This window comes from Cebus imitator, unplaced genomic scaffold, assembly GCF_001604975.1.
Source record: "Cebus imitator isolate Cc_AM_T3 unplaced genomic scaffold, Cebus_imitator-1.0 Scaffold229, whole genome shotgun sequence".
Lineage (NCBI taxonomy): Eukaryota > Metazoa > Chordata > Mammalia > Primates > Cebidae > Cebus > Cebus imitator.
In genome coordinates, this window is record NW_016107544.1 from 2,798,833 (window position 1) to 2,818,976 (window position 20,144).

General features: G+C 36.3%; 1 protein-coding gene across 1 annotated transcript in view; it reads right to left on the bottom strand.

Moving 5' to 3' along the window:
• ABCA6 (ATP binding cassette subfamily A member 6) overlaps positions 1-20,144 on the bottom strand; it is a 60,705-nt gene that overhangs the window by 4,284 nt on the left and 36,277 nt on the right. Inside the window, exons 20-35 of the mRNA XM_037727403.1 lie at positions 18,355-18,488; positions 16,350-16,487; positions 13,683-13,790; positions 12,431-12,604; positions 12,094-12,207; positions 8,327-8,446; positions 6,714-6,791; positions 5,427-5,518; positions 4,613-4,733; positions 3,869-3,986; positions 2,885-2,976; positions 2,272-2,462; positions 1,660-1,735; positions 1,489-1,583; positions 439-558; positions 102-242 (exon numbers count right to left, since the gene is read on the bottom strand). Of these exons, the coding sequence (XP_037583331.1) occupies positions 102-242; positions 439-558; positions 1,489-1,583; positions 1,660-1,735; positions 2,272-2,462; positions 2,885-2,976; positions 3,869-3,986; positions 4,613-4,733; positions 5,427-5,518; positions 6,714-6,791; positions 8,327-8,446; positions 12,094-12,207; positions 12,431-12,604; positions 13,683-13,790; positions 16,350-16,487; positions 18,355-18,488 (1,912 nt within the window). The remainder of the gene's footprint in view (positions 1-101; positions 243-438; positions 559-1,488; positions 1,584-1,659; positions 1,736-2,271; positions 2,463-2,884; positions 2,977-3,868; positions 3,987-4,612; positions 4,734-5,426; positions 5,519-6,713; positions 6,792-8,326; positions 8,447-12,093; positions 12,208-12,430; positions 12,605-13,682; positions 13,791-16,349; positions 16,488-18,354; positions 18,489-20,144) is intronic.

Here is a 20,144-nt window from a genome sequence, read left to right on the forward strand (position 1 = left end):
AGGAGGTGAAGGTTGCGGTGAGTCGAGATTGTGCCATTGCACTCTAGCCTTGGCAACAAGAGAGAAACTGTCTCAAAAAAAAAAAAAAAAAAAAAGCTCACCTTTCCTGTCTTGCAGCCTGTGGGAAAAGCTTCAGAATCTCAGTGTGGACCAAAGTCACTTGAGAAGGTTCCTTCACTTTTAGCTCTAGAGTGTAATTCTTGCCAAGTTTGCTTTTCAGGTGTTGGATGGATCCAATGCATCTATGGGCAAGAAAGAGAATATGTTGGAAAAAATACTCCCCTAATTTTTTAATGTTATTCTTAAATTTTAAATGTAGAAGAAAAGGTGTCACCAAGGAAACCAAACAGAAGGCCTCCAGCCATACACAGAGATTTTGCCCTTTCCATGAGAAATCTCGTTTTGAGCATTAAATGCAGGCTCTCGAGAGACACCTACCTAAGCCTTCCAGACACCATGATGGCCACACGGTCACACAAGGCCTCTGCCTCAGCCAGGTTATGGGTGGTCAGGAGGACACTCCTCTCTGTGTTTTTAACAACTGCCTTGATTGCCTGCCTAAAGTGAGCAAAAAAAATTAACAGTATTTAAAATAACAAAGTGCAGAACAAAAACGAGATAAAATACAATATATGAATCATATTCAGATCCAAATGAAAAAAAATAGTGCAATGTAAATACTGGCTAGACTTCTGATAACAAAGAAAATTTTAAAGTATTTTTAGATGTGCTAATCACATTGCAGTTGAATTAATAATTAATACCTTATCTTCTGGAGGTACTAACTGAAATATTTATAAATTAAATATGCAACTTTGTATTTCCTTCAAAATAATTGTAGGATGGAGAAAGGAAGTGGGTGGAGATGAAAGGAGATTGGTTCTATTGATACCTGCTGAAACGGGTTGATGGGAATAATGGATTCATGAGCGATTCTCTACATTTGCATAAAATTGCCATAATAAAGTTTTTGTTAAAGTTGGAAAAGTATTGGACAGGCACAATGTGAAAATAGATTGGAGATTTTATTAGTCTGAAGGGTAAATCCTAGATAGGAAAGTAAGAAGAAGAATAAACCCAAGAAAAACTGGAGGTACAAATTTGACAGGTCACATTAAAAAGGAAAAAAAAATCAGAAAATTGTGTCAGGAAGTTAATAGTCTCCAAGGAAATAAAGTAGAAGAAAAAAAGGAGGAAACAGTTATAGACATCTCAATAATTAAAAGGCAAAATATTTTTGTATTTTAACAGTCCACATTAAAAATCTAAAACTCCAAGAATATGTTGGGTTTTTTTTAACCTGAATATCACGTGAATATGATGCAGATTAGATCATCTATTGGTTAAATATTTGTTTTACTGATAATATAAATTACGCCCACTGAATCAGGAACCAGTGGGTTTGAGGGCAGATTTTCCAAGACCAGTTAAAATATGCAAACTTCCCTAATGCACATGCTTGCAGCTCTGGGCTATAGTGATGCTCACCACATTTGCTGCTGCCCTGTAGGGTCTATGCCAGTAGATGGTTCATCCAGGAGCAAGACAGGTGAGTTTCCCAGAAGGCTCAGCACAAAACACAACTGTAATGCAGAAAAACACCCCTGTTTGCTGCCACAACACACCAGCTCTCCAGAGAGCATCACACGCCACACATACCTTTCTTGTGGTTCCTGCTGCTAATTTCTGCACCGGAACATTCAGCTGCTCATGCAATTTGAAAGCACTTGCCAATCTGATAGAAGACAGATTGAGAACATCTGGTCAAGAGAAGGTTTTTGGAAAATCCAAGCACACAGAACAGTACCAGTATTGGAGGGAAGTTTAGCAATATTATTGTCAAAATCCTAACTCATGATTGAAAAAAAAAGAGATTGGCTTATTTTGGAACATGAAAGTTTTTTGTTTTGTTTTGTTTTGTTTTTTTGCCTCATAAACAGTTTTAAGCAAAACTAGAATTCTGAATGAGAAACTGAAAATGGATGATTATTTCATTTCCAGGTTTTTTAAATTAGAAAACTGAAATGGATGATGATTCATGGTGTTTTGTTAACTTATTCCTTGTCAATTGTTTTACACAATCATTTTTTAAAGATCTCTCATTCAGGGATGCAGGAAGTCAGGTCTTGTCCCTCATCCCGGCTCTGCCAACTGATACCCTGGAAAGGTGGAGATACCATATCCGCTTCTCATTCTTTATTAGCGAATTCATCATCAGTGCTACAACCTCCCTGCCTTCTGACCCAAAGGAATTGCAGGTCCCATCTGTACCTTGCGATGGCGAGCCTTGCGTCCCCTTTCCTGAGCCCCTTCACAGCAGCATACAACTCCAGGTGCTCCCTCACCGTCAGCATGGGCCACAGCACATTCTCCTGAGGGCAGTACCCCAGGAACTTGACAAACTTGCCGTCCCCACCATCTCCCTGTTGATCCAAAACTGAACTGCAGCCTTTCAGTTCCACCTAAAAAAACAAAAGAGCTTTAGAAAGACATGCAGCCTTTTTCCCAATAGTGCAATTATTCCAGAAACTGACATATATAAGCACCTAAATTGTTTAGGCATCAAATAAATACTATAAAAATTACTTCATATATTTATTACAGAAAATGATTTAACGTGCTAATATAAAAATATAGTTTTGCATGCAAAGGAGAAAAGAGACCTAATAAGCTCAGGTGGTTCCTGAGATACTGATGAGGAAAGGTATTGGTTTCTGGTAATATTCCAAGTCCTTTTATAAACACCTGATGCCCAGTAAAAATTTAAAGAGGGGAAAGAATAAAATTTATCCTAAGGCAAAAAAAAAAGTATAGTCTTACAAATACATAATCTATATGTATCATGAAATTTCTATTTTGGAAATGAAAACCATTTCCTCACTACCTCTCCAGCAGTTGGCTTTGTGATCCCAGATATCATTCTAATAGACGAGCTTTTTCCAGCACCATTTGGTCCTAGCAATCCCAAAATTTCACCTAAAAGTAAGAATAGGACTATCAATATTGGAAGTGAAATACTGAACAACATAAACCTTTTGCTGCGATGAAATCTTCTGAGATCTCTGCACCCTTCAGTTAGTACCGTTTTGAGATTTATAACATATATGTAATCCATGTCACCAAAGCATGTCCTTTATTTTCTGTAATTATGCCAAATGTTACTGCAAAGCTTGTGAATTTGATATCAATACATCTGTCTTTTTTCCCCCCAGATTACTTATTTTATTTGGAAATGTGCCCAATTGTTTTCCATAATAGATGACTGATGCACTGAATATGTATATGAATGATTTTCAAATGTGAGAAGTTAGAGATATTTTCTTCATCCCAAATTCAACCACCTGTGTCCAAGTTACCATCATCTTTCATCTCAACTGATATAAAAGCCTCTGAATTTGCCCCCACCAACCCAAACTGACAAACAAAACAATAGCTAGTCTGTAATCTTTTCAAAATATAAATTAAATATGACACAAGTCCACTAAAAATTCTCCAATGACATTCCACTAACTTGTATAAAACACAAACTCATTGCTGTTTTCAAACGCTGTACCTAATCTGGCTCTGCTCAGCTCTACAGCTTTATCCCTTCCATTTGTGGATGCACCCACTGGCCTCTGGGTTAGAGAGTCGACCTTTCTAAATGTGTCTGAATCTTTGCCCTCACTGTTTCCCTTACCTGGATATTCTTTGTCTAATTCCTTCATAATTGCATTTCCAGAGTCTCAAACACTCCCTGGCACACTAAAAAATATATACATTGAATAAACAAATGAATGCTTCAACAAGTAAAACTGTGCCTATGACACAGAAGTTTAGTAGGTAGTTCTAAAAATAATGGTGAGTTTTAAAAGTGATGATTACAGACCTTCTTGAACACAGAAAGAGATATTTCTTGCTGCTATTTTCTTCTTCCTCTTTAAACAGCAACTTTTCTTCTGGCCTGCATATTCTTTGTGTAGACAGCTGGCAATTATAACAGGTTTCTAGAAGAGATGACAGCATGGTTTTCCTCTTAAATTTCAGAGACTTTACGTCCCTGCTGGAACCTTTCATGCCCTCTGTCATAAACCAAACTGTATTTTGAGTTGTGAGTAATTCATGCTGCTAAATGTATTATGCATTCATTGATGTAGAAAATATCTCTTGCTTCTAAATGGACTGAGTTTCACAGAAGCCGAGTTTCATGGAGCAGTTCATTGTCTTGCCAGAAGAGGAGTGGCTAACCTCATGAAACTATCACATCTAAGTCAAATAGAGTAACCCTTAACATTTTAATCTCTATTTAGCATTCTTCAACAAATCTAACTTAAGTTCTTTAACTCATGAGGTCTTTATTGGTCTTGAAATTATAGCCCTAATTTAAAAAGCCCACTTTTCTCAAAAGAAAAATAAAACCATTAGGCTTCATGCTCTTTTTAGCTTTAGGGCACTCCAAAGAATTGAACTGCCTTGATTATGTAGGCACTTCTTTGGAGTGTCCTGGACTCATAATACAAAAATGCACCAAACACCAAACTTTCAGAATGAAATCCAGTGTATCAAATTATGTTCTTGACAGTTCTTGAATGTCTCCATTAACATCCATTTTGTCCCTGACTTTTTTTTTCACCTCATCCACATTTGAAGTGGTCAGAGCAGTTGCTGTTCTTATTCTTTCTGCTTGAACATCTTCATCTTCATCTATGGGTTCTTCTGGATTTGGTTTAGCATCTCTAATTTGGGGAGAAATTCTATGGAGGAAATGAAATGCGTTACATGTGGCATTCTAGCTGTTAAAAGATGTGTTTAAAATTAGCATTCCTGTGATTTTACTATTGTCATCTTCTTTAACGTGCAGGTGATAATGTGATGATGACTGTCAACATTGCTTCTGCTTTTGCCAAAAACTCCTGCCCCACTAGCCAGAATCCCTTTCTTGGTGTTGTTGCCATTCTTCCAGTAAGAATCTTTTACCCTTTCAGATCTGTCAGCAAGTACTGCCTTGTTCTTTTTAAAATTCATGTCACTCTCATTTTCTCTACTCTGTCTGAACTCATCTTCATAACATCAGATTTTTTTTCAGCATCATTTGCTGCTCATCCTTTCTATAGCCCTCCATTTTTAAAACACTCAACTATGTTGCTAAATGAATTCCTTCCCATCTTTTCTTTTCAAGGATGCACAATTATCTCTGATGAGAGAATGGCATATTTGGGTCTTTATTAAATTTTTGATGGGGTGAAGGTTTCTTACAGATGCTTATAGCCAGAACTCTGCCTGAGAGTTCTATTTCTTGGCAGTAAGGCAGCAATTCACCTTCTCTAATGACAATCAACATGTGCTTCCATTGTAAATATAAATCTGTATTGACAAGATAATAACATAGACATCATCTAGGAATGTTAAAATATGATATTAAGTATAAAGTTAAATTTCATCCCAACCTGAAAACAGGATCTTTCCGCATTCTTTTCTTTCCATATTTTAGTTCCATGCATCTTAGAACAAAAATGAATAGCAAAGCCTGAAAGTAGGGCTACAAGCAAAAAATACAGTTACATTTAGGCATAAGTTCACAAATATTATTTAAATATTTGAATTAAGTTGGTGGTATTTTGTCCTGAGGTAAATAGTTGTGAATCATTCTCATACATTGGGGAAGAAATGTAGCTATACATTCACAATTCAGGTTAGTGAAGCCTCTCTCCTTTCTTCTCACCACCCATATGAAGTTTGTAAGTAAATTCTATCTGCTCTATCTTCAAAATTATCCATAACCCAATTATTTCTCACCCCTACTCGTGCTACTCCCATCTAGGCCTAAGTCATTATTTCGTCTCACCTGGATTGTTGTAACCCCTTCCTACCTGGGCTATCTCTGCCCCTCTTCCTCTAAACATCTGTTCTCAACACAGTATCCAGAGCTACTTTTAAAATACATAAGTCTGAACTTACCACAGTGCTTAAAACCCTCCAATGACTCCTCTTCCATCACTCAGAATAGTCAAAGCCTTTAGAGTAATCTAGATTACCCTGTATAACACTTTCTCCTGGCCTCACACTTTATCCCATGACTTCTGTGGCCATCTTTCCTATCACTCTCTTCCCTGGTCATTCAGTCACAACCACGTTGGCCTGACTGACCCTGGATTGAGCCAGGGTCACTCTTGTCACTTCCTACTGAAGTGCTCTTCTCGCAGCCTTTCCTGACCACCCATCTGACACCATATATATTATCTATTTAATTTATTATTTGCCTCCTTCCACCAGAATATAAGCTCCACAAGGGCAGAGACTTCTGTCTATATTTCTCCTGTGCCTAGAAAAGTACTGACACATAGGATTCAAAGACAGTAGTTCTCTTCAGCCTGAATACACCAAAACAATCATTTTCCCTTTCACTTTTATCCAATTCTTACCTTTTTTTATCTGTTATTCAAAAGAATTAAATTATATTGCATCTCTATTTTTCACAAGCCCTCTCAAATTTAGAGAAGGAACAGTAAATAGGATAAGCAAATAAAAAATTAATATTAAATTTTGGACACTACAGCCCATCCAAGCATGTAAAAGGTAACTTTAAGGTTCAAAAACATGTCTGACTGTAATTGCTTTATCTAAGATCACCTTAAAAACAATTTTAAAATGGCACACTTGGGAAAAGACCAAATTGTTGTAGTGATTGACAGTCATCCAAAAGAATGTGTGCTGAGGTGGAAAGGCCTTCTTACTATGAAGCTGACTAGAAAATCAGTGGCACTCAATTCAAAATGTGCATCTGGTAATTCTCTCTGGTGCGGCTGGTCTCTCTGAAAAGACAAAACAACACACACACACACACAGATGACAATTCATCTGCCTTACAATCTGCATTTAAATAATATAAAATTTATATAATGACTTTTCCCTCATCGAGCTCAATTTCTCTGTGTGCACTAGTGACAAACTAATTCCCCATAGAGAATGAGAGCCTCCTACTCTACTCTTACTGTCTCTCAATAAGCAAGTAACCTATGTCTGTTCCTCTCTTCCAATTTTTTTTTTAAATTGGTTTTAACATTTGCAGAAAGTCTACTGAAGGCGTAGCAGAGAGAAGTGTTAGCACTGGTAAAATTTCTGGGAGTTGACAATATTTTTCTTAAGTGCCCCAGACAAGACTTTTCAGAGCCCCTTCTTAACTCAATGGTGACTATTTTCCCATCATAATAATTAGTTCCAGCATGTTATTCTTTCTTCATCAATCAATTCATTCAGAAAGTTACTCATTCCTCATAAATAATACATGACAGATCTAGATGAATGTATTTCACCTTGTAGGTCTACTAGGAGGAAAATGCTTTAAGCAAAGGGAGATTAGTTTCTAATCAAGAACTTCAGGCATTACTCAGCCAATGGAGATGTATTTTTGCAGATGGAAGCCTTTTTCAGTTTGCCAAGGACACCCCCAATTATGGAAGTCCTCTTTACTTTCCTTAAAGCCATTTCCTCCAGGATGGTACAGAGCTCCAAAAAGTGTGTTCTCCACTGAACTATCTTGCCCTGGCATCATCGTATACTTTTCTCCACTTAAATCACATTCAGTTTTCGGCTTTTCCTGCTTCAAGGCCTTTGCTTTCCTCTGCAGAACATGCTTACTTTCCTGTCCTATTAATTAATTCTTATTCAGCCTTTAGCAATGTATTTAAATATAACTTCCCCAGAAGAATTGTCTGACTTGCTAGAACATACCAGCTGTACATTGTGTGTCCTCCATTGGCACTTTGCCCTTGTCCTTTGTAACTTTTAAGTTCCTTGCATTGACTTGAGCAAGTTTGGTCTGTCATTGCCTCCAGTAAGCTTTGAGAAAGTCAGGACTGTGCTATCTTGTTCATCAGGTGTCCTCAATTACTAGCACAGTGACTAACATAAAATAGTATTTCTATATATTTTTGAATGATTGAATGGAATCGCATATGAGTTTATCCTCAGCGGTTAACCAATACCTGTCAAACCAGGCACCTTTTTCTCCCAATCTGGCATTAGATTTGAATAGCATTTGACAATGCCTATATTTCGCAAATTGAATAGGGAAAAATTTTAGATGTTTTATTGAGGTTTCATTTTGCATGTGATAAAATTCACTCATTTTAAGAGTAGAATTGAAGGATGTTTAGTAAGCTTACAGAGTTGTGCAAGCATCACCACAATTCACCTTTTGAACATTTTCATCATCTCTCCCAAAATCCCTTATGCCCATTTGCTGTCACTCCCCAGTTCCACTACTTTCTGTCTCTCTTGATCTGGGGAAAGCACTTTAATATGCTTCATATTCAAAATTAATGACACAGTTGCTAACATTTCTTACCATTTCCAAAAATGTTTGAAATCCAAGCAAAGTATACGAAGGAACCAATACTATGGTGGAAATCAATACACTTAGGTCAAAATAATTGATTAAAGTGATGGTAAACATGTTGATGGAGGCCTACAAGGCAAGTTCAAATATATTATTTCAGACATACTCAACCCATTGATATTCTGTAAAACATTTAAGATACAGGTGTTCTCATGATGTATATCATAATGTTCCCATATGCAGATATACCTATTTAGTCATGATAGTTCCTCCTTTTAAAGGGAGTAGAGAAGGAGCTTTTGTTAACAAGAATATATATGATCGCAAATAGAAAACTCTTAATAGATAAAGACTGGCAACTAAGGTAAAAGCTAAAATGACCAAATAGGCTTTTTGAGCCAGTGTATTATTAAATTCAAGCCAAGACAAGAGGATAGAGGAGTTACCTTTTTATAGCTAAAGTAACAATATTGCTAATGAATAAAAACCTATATATGTTGAAAGTTACATAGCAATTATACAAAAACAAACACTCCATACTGTCTCTCACCTAGACTACTGCGGAGCTTTCTCATCGTCCTTTCTGCTCCATTTCTTTCCCATCCCAAACAAATGACTTTTCTGAGATTGTGTATTTTTATTGTGATGGACTTGCCTAATTTCAGAATTTTTTTATTGGCAAATTGGAAGGAATAAAGACCATTGTTTATTTTTCTGTTTTAAGGATCAATTGATCAGTCAAATATGTATTGAGCACTAACCTTTGCCAGTTCTTATTCATGTACTGATTATAATAAAAATAGAATTATCTCTCCCTTTACATGTGAGAAATCTAGGGTTCACTCTATGTCCTTTAGTTCATATAGCTGACTCCTCTTATTCTACTAGACCTCCAGATTTCTATAATTTCTTTCCTCTCTTCTCATCCACTGGGACAAGAGAGGAGTCTAAACTTTGACAGTGTCAGAGAATACTCCAGAACTCCATGTGCTAAGATGTGCTACTATACCTCCACCACCCAGCATAATAGGCTGAACAGGTACTTCTTTATCAGACCGGGGTCTAGGGTACTCATGAAGTACCACAACCCTGGGGGTACAGAAGTCCACTGGACTCTAGAAGCAAATTAACTGCTGACTGTGGCTTCATTCAATGATGGAGAGACATTGCTACGCTGTCCTGCTGAATGGAGCCCAGATCACCAAAGGACAACTGCACTGAATATCAATATACAATACCTTTTGACATACAAAACTGTGAGGAGTAAACAAATTACCTTAGTCCTAGGATTAGTATGGTTTAAGTTGATACTAGCTGCATAATGAAAGATAAATTCTTACAACATATATTTTCAATATATATTTATAAATAAATTATGTTATTTGTATGCAAATGAAAATTTTAGTGCAAACTGCTTGAGATCTTTGTGAAAATGTATAATTTTGAAACTTTTTAGCCTACTGAAATCCAGATGTGTTATTCAGCACAAGTTATGAATCAGTATCACCAACAATGCTACTGTCTCATATTTTTTAACATGAGGAATGACATTGACCTAAGGTTGACTGAATAAACTTGAATGACTTCAAGTTTATTCCTGAACCTGTCACTATTCTTCATGTTTTCCTGAGTAAGTTACTTAATTTTTTTCCCCTATAAAATTAGGTGAATCATACTAGACAATTTTGATTTTTTTCAAGTTTGACATTCCACCATTCTAGAAATTTGTAGATTCCGTTCAATGATAGAAAAATAAAATAAACAAATACACTGAAATAAATAAGTATAAGAAGGGCAAAGGAAAACTAATCAGGTATTCCAAATATGAAAATATGTATTGTACTACTACACTGTGGTGTAATTTTGTTTTTACATTTTGAATAGTCTTTATTTTGCAAAATGTACCTTGTCTCTGGGATATGGTCTTGCCTTATTTGAATCCATAACAACTTAAGCATAATTGACAGCAAAGGATAAAAGACATGCAATAATAAGTATATGTGTTTTGATTTTTAAAATACAGTGTTTCTCAGTGTCATGTTTGATTTTCTTCTGTGATCTTTTATTTGTGACCATTTTTTCAAATCACAGTGAGAACACCTAAATCACCACATTAGTTCACAAGCCTAAGAAAGAAGCTGTTCTGCATTATCACGACTTTCCTTAGAAAGAACAAAGTCAAATTTCTTCTCCTGTCCATCTATTCACTTGCTGCTATATATACAAGGGGAATTCATAATATGATAATGCATTTCTGTCTTCCGCCATGTTTTGAAGGAAGGTTGCTTTCATTGGACTCTCACTCCTTACCCTGCAGTGGAAAAATGGTCTCTCCTTTTTAAGCCTAGAGATGGAGTGTACTGTTTTGGAAGATTCTGACATATTAAGTTATAGAAGACCTGTCACAGTCTATGGAATTGATGCACAGATTTGAACTCCTGGAACCTGGCTAAGAAAACTTGTCTATAATGTTTTCCAAACTAAAGCACCACTACAGAGCCTGCAGCCATGAGGAAATCATTCCTGCTCAGCTTTTCCACTAAAAGCTAAAAGGCAAGGGCCGAGGTATGTTTCTACCACTGATATTGAATGCTCCCTTGTCTGAGAAATTTCCAACTCTATACAAACTGGGGTAAGTTGTGAGTATACGGTAAACCAGGGGCAACTATCCCATGTGACACATAGCAAAAATTTGTCCATCTAGATGTGAATTTTGGAATGATTTCTGTGTAATAAATAGTAGGAAAAGCCACCAAAGGAACCATGATTCCAGGATGCTGTTTACTTAAGACTAAAGGACAAGCTGCTGAAAGAGCATCTCACTCAGTTTTCTGAGTGAGGTAACCCTAATGTTCTTTCTGTAGCTTCTATACTTCAACTGGATTGTGCTAATGGTGTAAAAGATCTAGTTACAGACACTTTTGCAGAATACAAAGAAATACAACCCAGAGAAGTCAAACCCAAGTTCAGTCCACTGAGAAGGAACAACAGCTACCTGCTGGCCAAAAGAGTCCCAGACTAATTTTTTGTAGAAGCCAGTGGGTGGTATAGGTTGGTGCAAAAGTAATTGGGGTTTTGCCCTTATTTAAAATAGCAAAAACCACAATTACTTTTGCATCCATCTAATATAAAATGTATCAATTCTTATAGATGATCTTTGTTTGGGTTCAAGGTTCCCATTCCAAGAGTTGAAAGCTGTTTTCCAGACAGACATTCAATTACCAGTTGAGGATATCAGTTAATGGAGGCCTGAAGTGTAGGACTCAAGGTACTCTGGTGTCTCTAGAGTTTCAGTAAACATTTCCAGCAAAGTTTTCCTTGATTTTGGACAAGCTCTTTACTTTTATACTAATAAGTAACCTGGCATAAGTATAAAACATCTTTGGTATCTGAAGCTATTAGCAGCTAATGTTAAGAGAGACCTTCTTGAAGACTGTAGAGATGGATGGTACTGTCAACTGTTAGGAAGCCAGTTTTTGTTCTAGTGTTGCAGGAAGCCCTGTATTCTAAAGGAGACATAAGCTCAATAGGATGTTTTAGACATGAGGTCTTCTGTAAGAATCTCCATAAATTCTGTTCAAAGCATAGCACCTGTTTTCTTCAGAAATATTATTGATTCAGTAACAGCGTTACACTTCTGTCTCTTTTCTATGGTGTAATTCTAAAGTATTATTAATTTTTCCTACTTCTTAAGGCAAACATCTTTATTTAAGATTACATTGAAAGTTTAAAAAATAACTCTATTTCTCTATTTGTATGTATGTATATGTACTTACAAAAAAGAAGCAAAATGACCAAAGGCCACTGTTTTTTCTCCTTCTGCGAAAAATAAATGATATCACATACATCAAGAAGACAAGAGAAGCTGCATAACCAGGAGTAACTATAGCCTGAGGATAATACAAATAATAATATAGTCAAAAAATAAAATATTACTGAGGGAAAAATTAATTACAAATTTTAAAAACCATCTTATCATACCTGCACTTTGCATGTTTTATGTTTTGATTTATTACAAAATATGAATTAAAACATCTTAATTACATAAAATAACAATTTTAAATTTATTATTAATTACTTTATGGAATTTGGTTTATGTACTGTGCTACTTACCAAAGCAAACACAATTTCACTTGTAATATAAAGGTACTGCATGTTTTCTATGTAGACAATTAAATACATTGAAAGGAGAATTAAAATGAAGACATTAATGTCCACTAGTGCCTGCCCACACCAGTAAGCAGAAGTGTAGAGGCCCGAAATCCATAGCTGGGACTTTGCTTTTTTCTGATTAAAAAAAAAAAACAACAGAAGTGTATGTAGATTTAATTAAAATGCAACTCCAAAATAAACACAAACACATTGGAAGAATTTTTTAAGATAAACATAATCTAATCTTATAATAATAAAAAAATTATGCATATACTGTTTCATAACCTGAGGCTATAGAGCCAGTTTCATGGTTTATAAGCTGTCTATTTTTTAAAAATGTATATTGTGATAGGCTTGACTTGCAACACCACTCTAGCTCATGAATAGAAAAACAGACCTCATAATGTTCATGTCATTAAATTTTATGAAAAGAAGCATTGGCCAGGCCTGGTGGCTCACACCTGTAATCCCAGCACTTTGGGAGGCCGAGGCGGGCAGATCACAAGATCAGGAGATCAAGACCGTCCTGGCTAACATGATGAAAATTAAAAATACAAAAATTAGCCAGGTGTGATGGTGGGTGCCTGTAATTCCATCTACTTGGGAGGCTGAAGCAAGAGAAGTGCTTGAACCCAGGAGGCAGAGGTTGCAATGAGCCAAGATTGCACCCCTGCACTCCAACCTGGTGACAGAGCAAGACTCTCTCTCAAAAAAAAGTATTATTTTGTGACGTGGAGGACATAATACATTTACCTTTGTCTAAACATCTTGGAGAGTTACTGGCTCAGGATGGTGAACACTGATAGATTTAACTGGGTAATGTGCATAATCAAATACAAATACAGAACTGCAATTTCCAGAGTGGAAAATAAATTCAAGTCTTAAATTTGGCCTTCAATTTCAACATCAATGATTTCCTTCTTGTAGTTGGGAAATAATGTGGTCAAAAGGTTTATAATATTTCCCTTTGAAGGTTTAGATTAACTGGAGTCTCTGAAAAATCATTGTACTTTTCTGGTGACTTTGGAATAAAAAGCATTTTGAGTTTTTAGAAGTAAATTTTCTGACTTGCTAAGAATAAGGTTTAACTGCAATATCTAAATTAAACATACATTCCAACGTTTTTCTCAGAAGAAAACATTTTGAACACATAGCATTCAAAATACAGATATTGAAATTTCTGAAACTTCTTCTTTCCCCTGCTTTTTCTTACCTTGTAATCACTGATGCTGCCCATGGTGATGTAAGGAGAAGTGCTACATAGAACCAAAATTAAGAAAATGGAACCATCTGGCAGCCCTGTCTCAAGTCTTACATGGCTCTGAAAATATAAAGAGTAGCTTAAAGTGGTGAATATTTGTTAAATAAAACAAATAATTATAGCCACAAAAATGAATTTTTTGAAATGTTGAAAAATAAAAATCAAAGTAAAGGTGTAGCTCATCACCATCTATGCACAGAGGTGGGAGGGAAAATGACTTCTGATCTTCAACTCAGAGAACAAAGAGGAGTCAAAAGTCATTTAGGACCTACTTCTGAGGATATTTCCAAAAGAATTGAAAGCAAGCTCTCAAAGAGACACCCGCACATTCATATTCATACCAACAATACTCACAAGTGGAAGCAACACTAAAGTCCAAATTAATGGATAAACAAAATGTATATGTACATACAAGCAATGGAATACTATTCTACCTTCAAACAGATCACTTGAGGTCAGGAGTTTGAACCAGCCTGACCAGCATGGTGAAACCCTGTCCCCACTAAAAATACAAAATCATTCAGGCGTGGTGGTGGACGCCTGTAATCCCAGCTACTTGGGAGGCTGAGGCAGGAGAATTACTTGAATCCAGGAGGCAGATGTTGCAGCAAACTGAGATCAAGTCATTGCACTCCAGCCTGAGTGACAACAGCAAAATTTCGTCTCAACAAAAAAGGAAGAAAATTCTGTCACATACTACAACATGGATGAACCTGAAAAACATGCTAAGTGAAATAAACCATTACAAAAAGACAAATATTCCACTTATATAAGGTATCTAAACTAGTGATATTCATAGAAACAGAAAGTAAGATGGTGGTTTCTAGGATGAGGGAGGGGGAAATGTTTAATGGCCATCAAGCTTCAATTGTGCAAGACAGAAAAGTTCTGGAGATACATTTCACAACAATGTGAATATACTTAATACTACTCAACTGTACACTTGCAAACAGCTAAAATGGTCAATTTTATATCATGCATTTTTACCACAACAAAAAAATAATAATTCAGAAGTTAGGACCTTTGATGAACATATAATTCAGGCTTGAGCAGCATGTCTTTCTCAGCAAACCCAGAAGCTGAGTGGATGTGTTCTGAAGCACAGAACTAAGAAGAAAACTTGTTGCTGCTGTCTTACCTTCAGGGAAAGGAACTTTAAATCACCACCCCCAAATCAGCATCCACTTGAGGCTAGGCCAAGTGGACACCTAAGCAGCGTCTAGGACCACCTCATGGATATAATTAGAGGACAGCAGCATGTGTCTGTCTCAAAAGAAATCTGCAATTCTTTAACTTTATTTAGAGCTTTGAGGGCTATGTCTATAAATTCTGTTTTTCTTCATAGGAATGAGCGAGGAAAGGCGTGAGCCAGGGGGAAGTGTGAGTGGGGAACAGGCTGCCTTGTAGAGTCGCTATGGGCCTCAGTCCTTTTGGATCCTGAGCAAACACAATGACATTGGGAAACTAAGGAACAGAGAGGAGGGGTAATCACTGTCTCTTTCTGCTACTCTTCTGGCTCCACTTTATGGAGAATTTTCTTCAGACACCCCTTCCCTCAAGTCATCCTGTGCAGCAGGCCTGTTTACATGGCCAGTTGGTCATCCTCCACTCACAGAGGTATATGTCTGTCACGAATATCTCAAGTAATGTATATTTCTTCCCCGTTGTCCCCATGGCTTGCAGAAAATCTGCACTTGAAAATACTCCCAGCACCCCTGATTCAGTGAAGTTAAGACTGAACTTCACACTTTTGTCACAAAATGGACTTCTCTTTGGATGGTTTCGTTTCTAATCCTGCTTACTGATGTTTCAGACTTCTGGTGTGAAGTTCAGTTGGAGTCAGCTTTGAGAGACCCCTGTTGGTATCAGGCAGGGTCTAACCAGAAAACCGTGACTACCTTAAATGCTTAAAATAGATTGCAATTCTCTATGACATGATTAGATGGGTGATGGCATTCCACAAGGATGATGAAGCAAGCCACTGTTGCTTCTGGGCCACAGAAACAACAGAAAGAGGTGATGTGACTGGAGCCCAAAGTAGGGAGTCCTCTGCTCTTCTGTCTCCCATCACTGCTTTCTAATGCCTAAACTGTCTGAAGCCAGACTATAGACAACTAACACAGAATCCAATGCAGCTGGTGTGTGTTAGACTCCCTCCCAACATAGAACAACTATGAGTAGGTGAAGAAATAAATCAACAGACCCAGAACTGGCAGACTCTCCTTCATATTAGTCTGTCTACTACACATTTAGTCAATGGGGAGGGTCCACTAACAAATTATACTAGATTTATATGTAACCAGGGTTACAAGTGTTCTTGATTTCTAAGTCAGTGTTTTCTTTCTTCTGTTTCTCTCTCACATATTTCTGCAATCAGGCTTTTCAAAACATTCCCTAGAAGGCTGAAAAAATACTGAAAATTATTCCCTCATGAGAATTATCTGATAACTTAGCAAGACAAAAAATCATGTTGTATTTCTATAACCCATTCAAAACATTAGGACAAAATAACAATTTTCAAGCTTAACAATCACTTAAGGATATTTAAAAGCTAAAGAGAAAAAAATAGGCTACTTGTCCAATTCTTAATTTGTTAGACTCAGTAAATTTAATACTTACAACAGGAAATGGGCTTGACTCAATTCGAATATGTTGTGTGTGATTAAACATTTGAAGTAACCCGTTGCTGATAATATTCATAAGGATTGGAAAACAGTGCAATCTCTTGGTATTACACACAATTGAAAATCTATAATCCTTAAAACAGAAAGAAATAAATAATGTTAATGCTAAATTCTTACAAAACAAAGACAAGGTTTATGCATAAAATATCCTAACAGTGCCATATGCTTGCCATGTGTCCATCTTCAAGTTAACAAAACTTTCTGAGTTTTACCTTCCTCATCTATGAAAAGCAGATACTTGTTATAGGGTTTAAATCAGACTATATTCATGTACATTAGGCCCTAGCACAGAGTCCGCATACACTAATATGAATTTTTATTAATATTACTGATTTTAGACCATTTTGTCTCTATTTTGCTGATGAGAAAATTTCAGTTAGTGGAGTTTAAAAGTCTCCTTGACAAGGAGACACTGTCAGCTTATGATAAAGAAGCAAAGGAAGATCGGGTATGGTGGCTTGTGCCTATAATTCCAGCAGTTTGGGAGGCTGAGGCAGGCAGATCACATGAGGTCAGGAGTTTGAGACCAGCCTGGCCAACATAGCAAAACTCCATCTTTATTAAAAAATACAAAAATTAGCCAGGGGTGGTGGTACATGCCTGTAATCCCAGCTACTTGGGAGACTGAGGCAGAAGAATCCTCTGAATTCAGAAGGCGGAGGTTGTAGTGAGCCAAGATCAAGCAACTGCACTCCAGCCTGGGCGACAAAGTGAGACTCTGTCTTTAAAAGAAGCAGCAAAAGGAATGCTGGTCTTCTGGACAGGAGATAAGCATGGAATTCATTAAATATTCATGCTTACACTGCCAAAGAAGCATTCCCCCACTTCCTAAAGCAGTATCTACGTACTTCATGTTTAGGAAAATGTGCATGCATCTATCAGGAGGTTTATTGTTTAAATCTTGCCACTAGTTCATACAGTAAATATGTGAAATAGGTAACATAGTAGCTGACAAAGTAATTTCCCAAAGTTGGTACAAAAGGATTACATTTTTTATAGTTTATCTAGTTTAGGTAGAACTGAATTCAATAATACATCTTCAAAGGCTTTTCTTTTTTAAAAAAATTTACTTTGTAGCAAGAAATAAAGAGGTAGCTTCATTTAATTAGGCCCCTTGCTTTTATTAGAATGCTAATAAGACTGAAGAGTTCTTAGGATTAAGGTGTATTTTTAGTCCAAGCACCATGGCTTGGACTAAAAATAAATCCTGTAAACCCAGCATTTTTGAGAGGCCATGGTGGGAGGATCACCTGATGTCAGGAGTTCAAGTCCAGCCTGGCCAAGATGATAAAACCCTGTCTCTACCAAATATACAATAATTAGCTGGGGATTATGGCACCTGCCTGTAATCCTGGCTACTCTGAAGGCTGAGGCAGGAGAATCACTTGAACCTGGGAGGCAGAGGTTGTAGTGAACTGAGATCATGCCACTGCACTCCAGCCTGGGCAACAGAACAAGACTCTGTCTCAAAAAAAAAAAAAAAGAAGTATTTTCAATAGACTTGTGATGAATCTCTATGGCTTGACTCTTTTACCCAAATTGACATTTGCTAAGGTGGCAGACTGAGAATACTTTTTTTCTCAGGGATTTCATGTGCTTTCTCAATATATAAAAATATTATGCAGGTAGTTAGCTACTGAATAAAATTCTTTAAATTTATAATTATTTTAGTTGATAATTATAAGCTATAATATTTTTATTGAGTCTAAATAATACAATTAAATTTAGATTCTTTCAAATGTAAAAATTATCTAATTCAAAACAAAGCTAAGATAGAAAATGTTTTATAAAACCTTGGGTAAACCTCACAGTTTGTTAAATAACAGCCCAAAATGTTTTTCTGAGTCAGGTTGCTATATACTAGCTTTAACTTTCTGCAATTTTAAAACAGTTAAAATGTAGTACTTTATTTTTTCATAAAAGCAAAAAGGCAAACATACCTTTTGTTTACCAGAAACTATGATAGCTCCATTGTATGAGATGCCATCAGTACCGTTTCTGTTTTCAAAGTCATCTACTTCTAAAAGTATATTTTGATGCTTCAGTGACTTTATAAAATCTTCAATATTTGATTCTAAAATGAAGTTTAAGAGAAGGCCATAAAAAAGCAAGAAAATACACATAAAACTTTTAAAATAAATCCTATACATAATTCAAGTTAATATTTATGGAATACTATATATAAGTGTCTTTCTTTGGGTATCACAATAACATTGACCCATGAAAAAGAAATCACTCTACCACCTCCTATTTAACAAATCTTATGCCACAATTAATTAGCTTTATAAATCTGTTTAATGAAAATTAACATATGATCATAAAAATAAGCTAATTCTATTGTATGACTTTTGATAAAAAACAATATTTGAATTGAATAGTCTGAGGTGATACAATAATTTTATGAGGAGTACTTCAGGTTGTCCAGCCTAAAACAGCCAATGATAACAGTTTTCTGTCTCCCTTATTCTTTCAAATAATAGACAAGTAAATATATATGTGTCTGTATAACACATACATATGTTTTACTTTATTTTAAACATTTACATACATATTGCATACATGTATATTGTATAAATATAATCTTTCTTAGGAAATGGAAAAGGATGCCATCATCAGATCAAACTTTTGAATATGGCCCTAAAGAAGAAAGCAGATGAGAATGTCTGACAGAGAAATACGAGCTGAGAAAAATCCACAGCCTAGAGCACACAGGAGCAAACACCAGTTTCCAGGATACCTCAACTCAGAGTGAATGAATGCAAGGGAGTAAGGTGGGCTCTGAAGCTATAGTCAGGGTCATAAACTATACCTGGAAAAAAGATGACCAGTCAGGCCCCTCCCCACGTTCCACACAGAACAGACAGCAGCTGCAGTTGTCCCCAGGGTAAGAGTCCCATATTTACTTACTAAGAGACATTATCTGAGGAGCACAGCTGGGCAAACCTGATGGAATGAATCAGAGGAAAAGAAGGATTTTTTTTTCCCTTGAAATGAAAGTTTATAGTGGGCTCTGGGATTGGAAAATTAAGGCCAAACCCTAGATGAATTAGGATCCTTTCACCAAGTGATACAGGGACATGTGCATAGAAAATAAGCTTTCCATGCACCTTGAACAGCCACACACCCCACTCCACCTCCACAGTCACTTGCGGTAGAATGCCATATGGTGACCCACATTCACCTAGGCAGATGGGGATGCTCACATTTGAGAAAAGAGAAATAAAATGGCACAGAAGTTTCAAACTTAAACCACAAAACACCTAAGTACAGAGACAAAAATAAATTAATTAACACAAGCCCATTGTTCTCAAGAGTGACTGAGAAGAAAAAGACAGACCTCATTTACTTATCTTATGAGCTCATAAGTAAATAAACCTTTCTAGATCTCAGAAATTAAGCTTACAATTAGCATTTAAGGTAGCAAGGTGAATAAACTTTACTTTCCAAAACCCAAATGGAAAACAAGAGGAAGAATGAGAAATGAAAGAAAAAGACCATCTTTGTTTAAAGAGCATACACCGCAGTCCTGAATTGCAAATCCATGGGAAAAATCAAATGAGGGAGGAACTCTGCAAGAGAAGACTCTTACTGTGATATTTTTAAAAAACATCTGAGGTGCTAACATAAAATTGCTTCTTCAAAATTAATTAAGCAGTTAGAAAAAAATCAATTACCAGCCAGGCACTGTGGCTCACACCTATAATCCCAGCACTTTGGGAGGCCAAAGAGG